Source organism: Diadema antillarum, unplaced genomic scaffold, assembly GCF_040938485.1.
Source record: "Diadema antillarum isolate AM-2024a unplaced genomic scaffold, OU_Dant_1.0 seq00001547_RagTag, whole genome shotgun sequence".
NCBI lineage: Eukaryota > Metazoa > Echinodermata > Echinoidea > Diadematoida > Diadematidae > Diadema > Diadema antillarum.
In genome coordinates this window covers 327,962-342,087 of record NW_027272276.1, presented here as the reverse complement: position 1 = coordinate 342,087, position 14,126 = coordinate 327,962, and the positions used below count along the sequence as shown (strand labels likewise).

General features: G+C 39.7%; 1 protein-coding gene across 1 annotated transcript; it reads left to right on the top strand.

The window, feature by feature from the left end:
* The first annotated feature begins 744 nt into the window (after positions 1-744).
* Positions 745-12,030, top strand: LOC139710594 (uncharacterized). Its single transcript, XM_071622517.1, has 2 exons — positions 745-1,097; positions 10,934-12,030. The coding sequence occupies exons 1-2, from the start codon at positions 913-915 to the stop codon at positions 11,886-11,888; spliced, it is 1,140 nt and encodes a 379-aa protein (XP_071478618.1). The 5' UTR covers positions 745-912; the 3' UTR covers positions 11,889-12,030.
* The last annotated feature ends 2,096 nt before the right edge of the window (positions 12,031-14,126 follow it).

Genomic DNA, 14,126 nt, shown 5'->3' with positions numbered 1-14,126 from the left:
TCTCATTTTTCGACGGAGTTGATTCACTATGGACCTAAGCCCCCTAACTTAATTAGGATTATCTGCATTTACATTTCCATAAATGGATACTAGTACTTAAGATGAAACATGTTTTAAGCTGTCGTGAATACATGTTGTTAAAAGGAATTTCAAAACGCGTAAATCATTCGCCTTCGGTGAAGTAGTTTGTCTGGATGAACTCTTATTGTAACCGTCAAAGAGGAAACTTCAAACGCTGTTCCTGAGTTATTGTATATAAAATCAAATTAATTTTGTGTTTTTGCAGCCAATGTCATCTATTCTACCAAGAGAAGAAGGCAATATAGAATTCTTCTACATCTTCGAGGGGAAATAGAACTATTCATACAAGCAAGAGTTTAGCGAGTTCTCGACTGCACCCAGCCAATAGGGGCACAGATTTCGCACCAAGTTGTGTGCCAGAGTGTGCTTCAAACAGCGCATGCGTCAGTTTTCTTTGTTTAGCCGTAAGCTGTCTGAGGGTGGGCGGGGCGTCGAAGCCGTGTTTTGACAAAGACGCTACACGCACAATTACTTCACGGATGATATCGAATATGTTCAAATGTGTGAAGGCAGTGTTGGGTCCACATTGGCCGAGACACGCACGTGGGTTTACAGCTCGCTAGACTTGGAAGCACAGCTGTGCAGTGTCCACGGACAGAGCGTGATCAATATTTGCAAAAAAGTAAACAAAGAATTTTAACGGTATAAAAGCACCAGCTGGTCACGGATGCAGCCTTATTAGTATCACTTCCTCGGCCGAAGGTAGACCGGGGAGCAGAAATAGCTTGTCTGTTCATTCAACGAGAAGGTAGCTAGTACATCTCATAGTCACGTTAGGCAATTAGGATCAAGTAATTTCAGTGTAGTAGATATCAAGTGATTGAAGTCAGAATGGAATCGTCAGGGAACCAGGAGATTCTATACATGTGCCTTCTTGCCAGTGTGGTGGCAAACATGGCTGTCTTCTGCTACTTCTTCATCTTCACTCTTGCGGATCTATTCGTCAAAACTTGTCACAGTCCCACGTCTAGACTACATCTGGCCCACAAGCACTGCACAGAGTTCATGCGCAATTTGTAAGTATTGGAGTGCCGTCTCATTTTCCTCATAAAGTTTTTTTTTTCTCTTTATTACCTAAAATATTACGTGATACTAATGATTTTGCCTCTTGTTCACTTTGAAACATGCATTGCTTCTTCCAAGTTTAGGATCAGTATGGTTGGTGTTTGAAGAAAATGTTGCCTCGTATTTCCATCCGTGAATAAGCGCACAAGATGTGATGCAGTATAGTAACATACAATATCCTAGTAATACACAGTCAGAGTTAATACCACGACTGGATGATTAGAAGGAATGTGTACTGTTACTGGTTACGCGCTTCTTGTCACATATGTTAAATCGTTGTCAAAGATTTGGTTTTGTCAGACACTGCCTAACTCTCCCTTTTAGATACTTGCATCATATTCTATCTCCCCCTGCCCCCTCTTCTTTCTTGCCCCTCTCCCTCTCTTCTATCTCTTCCTTTGTCTCCGCTGTTGCTAAGTTTCTCACTCAGTTTTTCCGTGTCTCCAATAGTTTTCATCCCCAAAGAGTGCAATACGTAAAGATAAGCATCCAAAGACCTGAAGTCATGAATGATCGTTATGTGTCATTACAATTCTGGTGTCTTTAAAAGAACGTCTCCCTAGTGACGAAGGCGTATAGATTGATTATAAACCTTCGGTGTAGAAAAGTAATCTGAACTTTCCCCGTCAAGAGATGTTATCCTATCCCAGCCAGCCTCTCCCGTGTGCCACTGTAATATCTCGCTTCTACACACTGTGATTCACCATAATCACGAGCTATAAATATTTCCGATCGCTCGTCCAAAATTATCCCTCTTTTTTTTCCCCGCAAAACGTCGTGCGAGTAATCTTCGTCGCCGAATAATCAAGGGCGGGCGAACTGTTGTGTCATGCAGCGTTAAAGCGCTGGGTTACCAAACGATTTATCCGAACTGTGATTTTCATTCATGATTCACCATCGCCAAGTGTTATAATAACTGTGAGAACATCTGTCATAGTACAATAAGCGATTGTCCTTCGTCTCAATTTTGTGTCATGTATTTTTCTTTAAATCCAAGAAGCGTCTTGGTTAAGCTCGTGGCGGCGATGGATTATGAGTGCTATACTTCTTTCTATGAGCGGCTCTAACAGATTATATGAAAACATAAAAGGAAACTTGTGTGAAACGATATAATTTTAAACAGATTTTACTTCTTATCACGGAGGAATGAGTCAGTGAGATTTTTTTTTTCTAAATTCAGTTCATGTTTCTTTGTAATCAGGTTTGAGAGTAGGCCTACATGTATTAACTTTAAACAATTTTTCCTTCTCAGGTTCAATTCAAAAGGAGCGTTAACACCTCTAATAAATAATGTTCGATTCCATTTTGAGTAGTTGTGACAGTTTTAAGAACGAAAAGAAGAGAAAATGTGCTTTCTGTGAGAATGTAAATTGAGGAGATACTCCTTTTTCTTATCAAGACAATATCTTTGAGTAGATTTCCCAATACATCATTGGCATAAGTTCATTTTTATGAAGAACTATTGAACTGGAGATTGTCTGCTGCGGTCCCTATTTATAGATATCTTATCTCGTGTTTCCCGATGTAGAGGGATTGGATTCGATCTATTGATTAGTCACGTGACACGTTCCATCCTCTGCCCCACGTACCACCTGTTTAGTGTGACGTTAATCCAGTGATGCTGGGTAATACGTGGCCAAGGTTTATTCTCTCAGTTGAGAAACAGTTATCCAAACCATGTGGATGGTGATCTCACTTCGTAACGTGGGTGCAAAGAAATATGAATTTTATTCGTTTGCACGTGAGCACTCTTATCAAAGTACATAATCTAGACGGCATCTGTTTAGGTTAGGCTCATGAAGATAATGTTTATCATGTCGTCTTCCCGTATTCCTAATCTCAGCGAACAAGTGTGATTAATTTTGATGAAAAATACGAATCAATTCGTATCTTAATTTTAATCAATTGATCCACCTAGAAGCTACGCTGCAGATACGATAATATCGCTTGAACATGCAACATTTTTAAAATCATTTCTTTAGTGGCAATCTATTCATCCTTCACACCTCTTTGAGCCAAAGTCAAGTGATCCAGTACGTAGGCTGATATATGAGCATTAATATTGATAAGAATTTGCAAAGTTTATGAGACAAATTTCTAAACCAACTCTGTTTACTGGTTTCCAGGGAAGATCACCATTCAGTAGCAGCCTACGTTGGTACACAAGGCCAAAAATATCAGTAGCCCACGCGTCTTTTTACAAGTGTCTGCCACCTAGCCCACGTAAAGGTATAGTCTTCATTATCAGACGCTTCTCGAAATCTCGTGCAAGTGGATTGAACTATTTATATTCTCCTTCTCGGATTCATACTGAATAACTCTAGTCCTGCGTAATTGTCGAGCATATTTGCAATGGCATATATGTTACCAGAAGGTAATGATTGATTAGTTCCTTATGGCCATCTCGTGACTTGGTGGTAACTGCAACTTTTAATAAAGTTCATATAAACACATTTGATATCATAAAAACTTGACTGTGTGATGAATGAATTCATCTTGCGTCACGTTTGCCAAACGAGCCAGAGTAAAGCGGTGAACAGGAAGGAGTGATGATGTAAATGCAATCAGACCAGGTCTCTTGCCAGCTGTGGCAATTATGAATCCTAATCCAGGCCATACTCATAACTTTGTGGTTTGCGTACATGACGTGATATTTTCCAATTTGTCAGGAAGTTAATTTTCTTCTCTTCCTCCTCCTCTGTGAGAGATGAATTCATTAATCAAAGTGGCTTTCTTTCACTTTCCTCACACTCAGTGTCACGCTCCAATAAAATTCCGCTCACCCGCGCTCATGCAATTTTACGCCATGATCATACCATTTTAAATCTTAGTGTATGGGACTATCATAAGAATCTAGAAGCATTTCTGACTTCATGACCATGGAGACTGTACGTACAACTACAAGTGAAAATGTTGAACTTATAGTGATATGACGTGAATCCATTTACATTTATTTCACGACATAGCGAGTTATTTCCACTCTCTCTTTCGCTCTCTTTTTATTGTCTGTATGTCGTATTAACTATCCCTAATAGCCCTTTCTTCAAGCACTTATAGCAGCTGCATGTAAGAAATGAACATGATAGTCATGGCATTGACCCTCTACAAAATATCGCTCGCTATCCTGTTCCTCTCAGGGTTTCGGTTTTAAGACGACATTATCATAATTTTCGTCATTGCTCAACAGTTAATGACACTCAGAAGATCAGAATAATGCATTTCAAATTTCATTTCTATGCGCTAACAGGTAACGAGAGTAGATTAGTATTTTAGATTCTATTGTAGTCACCAACTGAGGTTATTTCAAGGTTGCAAAAAGACAGCGAAATTGTGGCTAAGGTAAAGCCAAAGTTTACCGACAAATTTTGCCAATGTTTAGTAGTGAGGCTTTTATCAAGTCGTTACAATGAACTAAACAAAAATGCGTCGAAATGTAGTTTCCTTGTGAACTGCATTACAGCCACAAAGAATACTACGTATGTTACCATTTACATTCTGCATTCTTGGACCAATTCTAGGCAGGTCCATTAAACTCAATAAGCATTTCCGAATGGAATTTATGTCTATTTGTAACCCGCAAGAATGAATCATCTTACATGTCAACGAAATACTTCGCATGGTTGAACTGAGTCAAAAGTCGCGGAAGTAATGATAATCAACAATGAATTACTTAACGGCCCCGTCCACGACTTCCGCCGCCTATCTTAAAGCGTGACACACTTACCACTCTACCCACCTGAATCTGCCTTGGACTTTGGCCTCCATAGCGATCAGATGATCGAAGCATTGTGACTTCAACACCTGCCGTCCTCGAGTTCGACGTAATCATTTCCATGGCAACTGTACGGCTCTTTTCAGCGTTGTATATAACATCAAAGAAAAACAGTTATACTATTCGATTGAATCAATGAAATATGCTGCTATGGTAGCGTTAAGCAAGTATTGAGAAATGTTGATAACCGATTCTCTGCATTTATGATATTTCTATGACAACCGTAGGAGGAGTCATGCCATATAACAAATACTGTACTGAGAAACAACAGGATGTTTTGACATGGTCGTTGCATTCTCTCAAGAAATATTTGTGAGATATCCACTATGTTGAACATTGATTATTTCTCATTGCCGTCATGGCACATCATGTGACTATACACACAAACATTAGATTAATGAGGGAAAACAAAATAACATAAGAAGACAGTTCTTCCCAACTTGGCACTATCCACATTATCAATTACTAATGGTATCTACCAAACAAGGCCATAACAAGTGTTTTGAGGCTAATGGGACTTCTTCAACAACTGACTCACGTGTTGTCAACTCAGTGAACAACCGCAAAGCCAAACAAGTAACGTGTAAAACAATAAGGTGGTCTCATCCGTCAGTCACACGGTAATTCTTCCTCTGCCATAAAACTATAAGGTGAGTCTATGCCAACATTGTTGATAAGACCAAAGTCAAGGTTGTAGTATGGACGAATTCATTCTACGCCTTGTCTGACCTCACTGGTATCCCTACGTCTTCTCGCGATAACCAGATATGATCAAGACACTTTAGTGGTGCGCCATCGATGTCGCACAAAAATGACACATATTTACGTGCATAACAAAGATACTGAAAAAGTATAAATTCATCTTAAAGAAACTCAATTGTTTTTCTCATCCCTATTTGACTATTTCTTAAGTATATCTGGCATAAATCACTTTTCACCACGCTATTGAGATTCTGCCAATGCTTGTGATGATTATTATATGCGTTCAATAACTATAACACGAGAGTTTGTATTGAAGCTCAGTGAAACAACAAATTTATCCCATGGGTGCTGAGCAAAGAATATGCCAACGTCTAACACGTCTGCTACACATCCGCTATACAGAATTTTGAGAAGATGACGTCATAATATTTATAGGAGCTGCTGCAAAAAGGTTCTAGAGAAGAGGTTGGAGAAGAAAAGATCACAATCTATCCGACATCCACTGCAAAACGGTCCTTGTAGCTACTACGTTTGAGTCATTGTTCATCGCCTTTTTATCGTAACACCTTGTATCAGGTGGGTTTATTTTTCACAACTATACTTGTTATTCTTATGTCGAATGACATTTGATTTTCTTTGAGAAAAAGAAAACAAAACCGTAAACATGTTTTCTATCTCCCACTAGCTCACAGTCCTTTTTTTATTACCTCTTTCCCCTAAAGAAGCGTAAAATGTTTGTAAAAATACTCTTCTGTATCCTCGTAATACCATTTTTCGGGGGGGGGGGGGGAGTTTATACCTGACGAAGTAACGATCGATTTGGGCTTTGTCCGCTGTGTGTGCTGCTGACAAAGAAGACAAAACTCGTAAGCAAACAAGCACAAGTCTTTATCTCGTTTTCAACGCCCGGTCATTTCCGATGTACTGGTTGAATTCTTCCGTCACATGAGAGAAGCAGCGACCAATGAACGCTATTTGTTGGCTTCATGCAAACGTTAATCCTTATTACCTATACATTTCCTCTTCTCTGTACAGAGTTAGAGTTCACCTTAATGAAAATACCGTATCACTTAAGGGAATAGACCTGACTGGAAAAGCATGCTGTACTGAAAACATTATCCGTTCTGAACTCTTGTCAAAAATGACAGTTAATTAATGTAACTCACTAAGAAGTAGCATTGTCTAACTCTAAATAGAACATTATATAATAAACTATTAAAAAATATGATTTGGGTAAAATCATCAATCAAACGTTTTCAATCTTAAAAAAAGTAGTTGTAGTTTTCTCACAACGCAACGTCGGATGCAGTGGCGGATCCAGGTTTGGGGGGGGGGGGGGGGGGGGGAGGGGGGGGGGGGGGCACCCGGGCGCGCGCCCCCTCCCTTTAATTTTGTAAAGCACCCCCCCCCCCCCCTTCCTTTACGGAATTCCTGAATCCGCCCTTTGGATGGTTTTTGTTGTTCTGTGATCTAAAAATTATTATTATTAGCATTATTTGAATAAAGTAAATGTGGTGACCCATAGGGCATCCTGTATATACAGACTGGCGACGCACATTAGATTGAAGTATATGCCTACACCCTACAATGAAGATATTCCTTAGATGATAAACCTTATACTGGTAATAATTATTCATGTTATTTGAAGGAACTTCTCTCTGACGTTTCATCAGTATGTATTCTCGTTTTCTTCAAAAGCAAAACGCGACAATCGCATGACTTCATATTGATTTCTCAACGCCTTTGGAACCTTTAGATAAAGACAAGCAAATTCGTCGAAAATGCCGATGGTAGTTCATGGGGGCACGGGGGGAATGGATAACAAATCACATGGCTACAGCTTAAATACAACCTTTGAATATTGTTTTTCCCGACAGTTGCAAGAGAAATGAAATTGGAATAGGGTTCACGTGAGGTTTATATGACTTTTATGAAGATCATAAGGGGTAAGATATCAGGCCATAATTGGTTCTGTGCGATATACCACCTGTTGTATTTTCTTGGCTGCCACAGTGTCGTACCAAGAAAATTGGGCAGTAAAAATTGATAGGGCGACTGATACCAGCCACAGAAAATCGTCTGCTTCATATCGTTCTTGTACCTTTTGTATCTCTCTTTTACCTTTCGTATCTAACTTTTACTTTTCGTATCTCTCTTCGAGTGTTCCTATACCAACTACGTTTATCCTTCACACAAACAAGTACTTCAAACTGTTTTATATATCCCCATCTTTCGCTCCACTTCCCCATTCCCTTTTGTGTGTTTGTCTCTGCGTGTTATCGTTTCTGTTCCTTCGTTCTTCTTTGTTCTGGGCCTTTGTTCTCTCTCACACAAAGGATGAAAGCAAGCAAGCGATAATATCCTAATGATGCACCTTGTGCTATGTAGACAATGTTATCTCAATTCTATCTTGTCTGGTTTAGGTGTCATCCATTTTTTAACCTCGAGAGATCTGACGATCAGAAAGAACAAAAGTGATACCAAAATCGCAAAGACGTTCCGCCATGTATTGAGACCTGATAGACATGGGTGATTCATCTACGTCACCCACAAACACGAGGGTGTGTGTAGTTAGGGAGATTTTTGAAAACAGAAGCGTTGAAGATTAGAGAGTTTGGTGTGATTGGGAGGAGACGATTTAAAGACACACTGTATCTATTGCAAGCTAAGATAACTGTAGTGAAATGGTTTCAGTAATAACATGTATCATGACACAGGATCACTTCACGTCCTCATTAATATTATTCATTTATGAATTTAGTCAAAGTTGTAAAGACTTGCAAATATACTTTCTGTCTCTACTTTAACCCCAACTTTTCGATCAAAGCGTAATGTAATTAATAAGAAACAGGTAATAATTCTGCACTTACTCCACTTTTATCAACCCATGACAATAAATGCTTTTACATTGAAAAGGTATACAATAAAACCACATGCGACAAGTTTATAGTCACTACATTGCTATAGGAGCGAGACAGGGAGTGGAGAGGGATAATGGGGAAGGGGTATAGAGGGCTGGTGGGGATGGGTGGGGCGGGTTTTGGTTGAAGGGTGAAAAGGATGTCGTGGAGTAATAATGATAGATGAATAAGATGTTGAGAAATGTTGGAGAAGGGTTGAGAAGGGGTGTTGGGGGGCATTGTTAGAATTGGAGAGCGGTGTTGGGGAAACGTTGAGAGGGGTATTAGGGAGGGGCGGAGATGGATGTTGTTGGAATGGGAGCTGTTGGGGAAGGGTGGAGAGGGGTTTAGGGGAAGGGTGGAGAGAGTTGTCAGGGAGGGGTGGAGAGATCCTTTGTTTGGGAGGAGTGGGAAGAGATGTTGGGATGTTGAGACGGCGGTTAAGAGGGCGTTTTATACGGCTTACTCTTCCGCGATTTAGTACAACATAATGTTTACCTCGCTCAGACACCGCCGCAAAAGTTTGACAAGGAACAACATACCATCACATGTTAATAGCAGGACGGTGATATTTTTACATGTATTACGCATTTTTTTTTTAGCAGAAATGGAAGTTTCATCCTTTCGGCATGTTACGAATTGTTGGACATTTTTGCCATTCAGAAAACGATCTGTGAAACTTTTTTTTTCTTTTCTTTTTTTTTGCATTGTCCGAATGTAGTGTGTGAAAAAAACTGTCCGGGAAGCATTAAAGTTAATACATACGAAACTGAAGCTCGCCAGTTGCCCGAAACTTATTTGCGGATTATTATTTCTTACCATCAACTACCTCAGCTACCTATTTACTGGCTTTTAGCTTCTGTGCATAAGTCTGAGGTCAGATAATCCAACTGCAATTCGAACGTGATACGGAATCTGTAATAATTTCAACAGTGTGATCACATGGTTATATGAGTCATATCAAGTCGAATGTTATCATTAGATAAATATGTCCCAGATATTAATAGCACCGATAATTTTACGTCACTTGTCACGAAACTCTTTCCCCCAAGAGTGTACCTGAAGCCTTCACAATGTTCATCCCTTCTCCAGCTGTGAGGCGTGGTTCTCTATCAATCGTATTTTCGTTCCATTCTCTAAGAATCAAATTTAAACATCTTATCTATTTGATTGCCGGTGTTTTTTGGCGTCAGTCACCTTCCTTTCGACATATCTCATCCTTCTGTACTCACAAGATCATTATACCTTCGGCTGCTGCATAAAGGTTCAGAGTTAGTTAGCCCCCCGTGACGAGTCTTGTGATTATTGCTGAGGAGGGATTTTCCCTCCACACATTGTAATGAGACATAGCCTCAGTCATCCCTACTCCATCCAGACATACTTTAACAAGCCAATTAGATGATCCTAGAATCTGTAAGTTCTAGTCCCCTTATCAGTAACGAACTAACTTATAGAGGTTGATTTTTTTTATTATGTTTAAGTGATGTTAAATATATCACTGAACATCTGTTAAACTTTGAGTGAGTCGACAGTATTTCGAGATGCGCCGTATACGCGTGTACCTAGCAAGGTTCACTCTGAAAAGAGATCTAATTTAATTTACATGCTTCCTTGGTTGTCGAATGCCAGTCGCCTGCTTTCGGGAGCGTGCCACAATTAGCAGAAATTTGTATATTTAATCCTACAGGCTGACTATTAGAGATTTCATTCTCATATTTTAGAGACTTAACAATTTGCGGCTGTCATAATCACACATAGACACCTTTCTAACGACAGGATTTCAGCTCAGTGTTTGCTGTGGTACATCCTGCCTTACTCTCCAACAAATTATCACCTTCTCCTTGCAACTTACCACGAATAACGCTCGCCTTCCTTATCTCTTTTTAGCAGTTGCCATGGCCCCTTGATAGTCTCCCAGCGAGCCGTTCTCTAGTTTCATGCTCAGACGATTGTTTTAGCAGTTGCCGAAATAGCCGGACAGACGTCGATTCCATTTTTCTTTTTTAACTTTCCCTCCCTGTCTATAGCTTACTTTGAGCAATTTTCTTTTGTTTGGTGAATCATAAAGCCCTTTTATAATGTTAACTTTTGTCAAATTTGTTTCCTTTTAAACTGTGAAAGTAATTTTTTTGTTCATTTTGAGTATTTACCTGTTTTTCTTTCTACAACGAAATACAACAAAATACACTTTCTCAGAGATCAGCCTAACTTTGTCCTATGACACGTATATCATTTATCCATTAATACCATTCATTCATTCATTCATTCATTCATTCACTCATTCATTCATTCTTATATTCATTCTGACCAGTTGTTTAGGTCACATAGATTTGAATGATAAGATTTCTTCATCTATACTTTGTGCGATGACTAACCATCGTATCTCCTTGTTCTGTTGTTCTCCCAAACACAGCTACCTTGAATCTGTCTTCTACACCATCCAGGGAATATCAGCTATTGTCATCACCTTGGTCTATCATGACAGTGTCCTCTCCTTTGAAGAAGAGCTCATCCCGCAGGTTCAGCTTCTTCTGGCTGCTTCTCTTGGCTTTCATCTCGTTGCCTTCTGTCGTGTAGCCTTCCTCGGGAAGAGCTGCATCGTCAAGTACACCATCCTCCTCATGCAGTTTATGGTCATCCTCACCACCATCGCCGTTATAGTAACACGTGAGGACGCCCCCATCGGCATGATCATGCTAGTGAGTGAAACGGACATGTTGTTTGCGAATATTGGTAAATTTCACAAAGTCATACGTCTGAAGGGCACCAGAAGATATCGAGTCATCGTCTACATTGGAACATGTGCAACAATCCTTTCCCGTGCTATCATTCCACTCGGCTACCTGGCTATGGCTCTTCTTGAAGGCAGTCCCCTGAAGATGTCTGTATCAGCAACCACGGTGTTCTTTGTCGGCCTGGTCGCTTGTGGTGCCATCAACACCTGGAGGATTAATTCGGCCCTTGCTCGTATCTGCAGGAAAGACGAAAGGATCGTGGAGGTGATACCTTATGCAAATCTGTCGGAGGAGGGCGCTAGTACAGGTGGGCCCAAACCAGAGGAAGTTGCGGCTACCAACATTGAACTGCCACCGTCTTACAACGAGGTCTTTGCGACCCAGGATGCTGCCGACAATACACCTTCCGTTGATGCTGCTGTTAGCCAAGAAGGTGGCCCACGACTTGCTTTCACTAACCCTATGTCCCAAGATATCTCGGATCAGACAAGTGACAGCTCTAGTGTTCTTTCAGAAGTGTCAGCAGCAGCGAATTCGAACGCTTTCATTTCAATTAACCTCGGTCAAACTTCCGGCGAGACTGAGCCAGACCTGACCCACCCAAGCCCCGATTTACAGTGTTCTTCTGCATAGACGTTACTCAGACACTATGCTGGTCTGTAGGACAGATTTGCACTTGACAATCACCTCAGGAAAAATGTTCGAATCAACTGAGCATTGAATGTTCGGTCTATCGATGCAACGATATCCGAGTAATCTTTCAACTATTTATACATTGCTGCACAAATGGCCAAGTTTGTTTCCTTCTCACTTTGGCTTTGAGTTGTCCTCTGGAGGAAGGAGCTCACGGGATGTGATGGACGAGCCTAGTCCACCGGACTTGCCTCACTCAGCTGATGACCAACGACGATTTCACTCTAAAAGAGAGTTGAATGAAATGAAAACTGCCAAAACCCAAGTGAAAGTTTGAGAGACATCAGACAAGTATGAAAACAGTTACAACAACTACAAGTCAATCTAACGTTTCATGAGTTTATTGTGAAAAAATGACGACATGACTGTTTGATGATAACAGGTATGCTTGATGTACATATCATCGCAGTCTTCTAAACGTTGTAAAATATATTCCTGTGTGCTGTTGTAAGTAGGGGTATCGTATACCAGAGTAGGGCAATGTTATTCGAATAATCATGAATAGTGCCTGAAAATTCCTGTTTTTGTTTCATTCTGTAAATTTGCAGATTTGCTGGCAAATCGAAATCAAAATGTTAATGGCAGCAGAAGAAATGAAATGTGTAACTCTGTAAAGTTCTGTATATTATGCCAATCTGTGCCATATCTGATGCCAAAAGAAGGAAAAACTTGTCTACTCGTCGTTGAGTATCTCTGGTAAGAACTTTTAGTGCTAGAGATTGTGTAGCTAGTCATAATGTGATTCTCTGTTCAGAATATCTGGTGGCATGGATTACACATTCTTAAATGAAAGGTGTTCTTATCAGTCTTCAGTTCTGTTAACTTTCATTTCTGTCTGTTGGTCTGTTTCGAAGACGATCCTTTCTGCTTCTCTGTTACATTCATCTCTGATTTTCCTCGTTTGTTTTCATTTTTTTTTTGTTTTTTGCTTGTTTGTTTGTTTTAACTCTGTGTTCTTATTATAGACGATGCGTTCAAATTTCCAAGACCCTCTCAAGCTATACGACCAGTACTCTCTTATCCCTTCTTCGGTAAGAGATAATGAGAATGAGATTATTTTATAATCAGGTGAACTGCTTGTTAACCTCATTCAAGTATGGATAGCTGCATCTTCGCCTCGGAGCTTTGATCGACACCGTCGAATAAATCTGTTCCAAACACAGCTTCATTTCTTTTCTCTTCCCCCCAAATGCAAGCTGAAATCAAAGCGGTGAAATGCAATAGATTGTGTCATCTGTTCGTGTAGATAGATTTCTTTCCTTTTTTTTTCTCTAAACGTTTTACAATGACAACAAAGGAAAATTTGGTTAGCGTATGTAGTTGTTTTGATTTTACGATGTAGTCGGCAAGCCATTATTTATTTGAACACAGTAATAAACGGTGTTGGTTTTGTAAAAATTCACCTCATTTATAAACGAGTGATATTTGAATTTCTGTCTAAATTAAAATATGAGTAAAAACGCAAACATGCGTGTGTGGGAGAGAGAGAGAGAGGGAGAGATATATGGGGAGAGGGAGAGAGACCCATTCAAATCTGCCTTCATAAATCTCAACGAAGTAATGGCGTTAGAGTGCATCTTTTCTCGTACAACTAATTGATATGAGAAGACATATCATATCAGATTATGATGTATTATTGAGATAAATCGTTCTTGCCCTTTCAAATAAGAAGGCTAGGAACAATGCTGATAGATATTGAGAGATGGTTGAAAGGAACTCACGGAGCGGGAAGTTGTCTTTTATTGCCGTACGATTTAATCTACGGCATAAATAAGTTGTGGAAAATCTTCTACAGAGGAAAAAATGATTACAAATTAGAAAGCCAAATTAAGTATGACATAAAAATCAAGGTAAATACATATACAGTTGCACATACATACAGTACATACACACATACATACATACATACATACATACATACATTGCAGCATACTTTTAAATACAGCTCTATTTTACCCCCCCCCCAAAAAAAAAGAAAAAAAGAAAAAGAAAAAAAAAGAAATTGCCATCAACCCGTCTTTTCAACAGATAAACCTCGTCAGTACTCACCTTGCTCACATCCTACAATGTCTATCTTATTCGAACATCCCTTTCCTGTAATATGCACATTTTTGTGTGAATCCGTAACCACGTGACCTGTGTTGGTCTGAGTGAGAAAAACTTGGGACTAACAAAGAG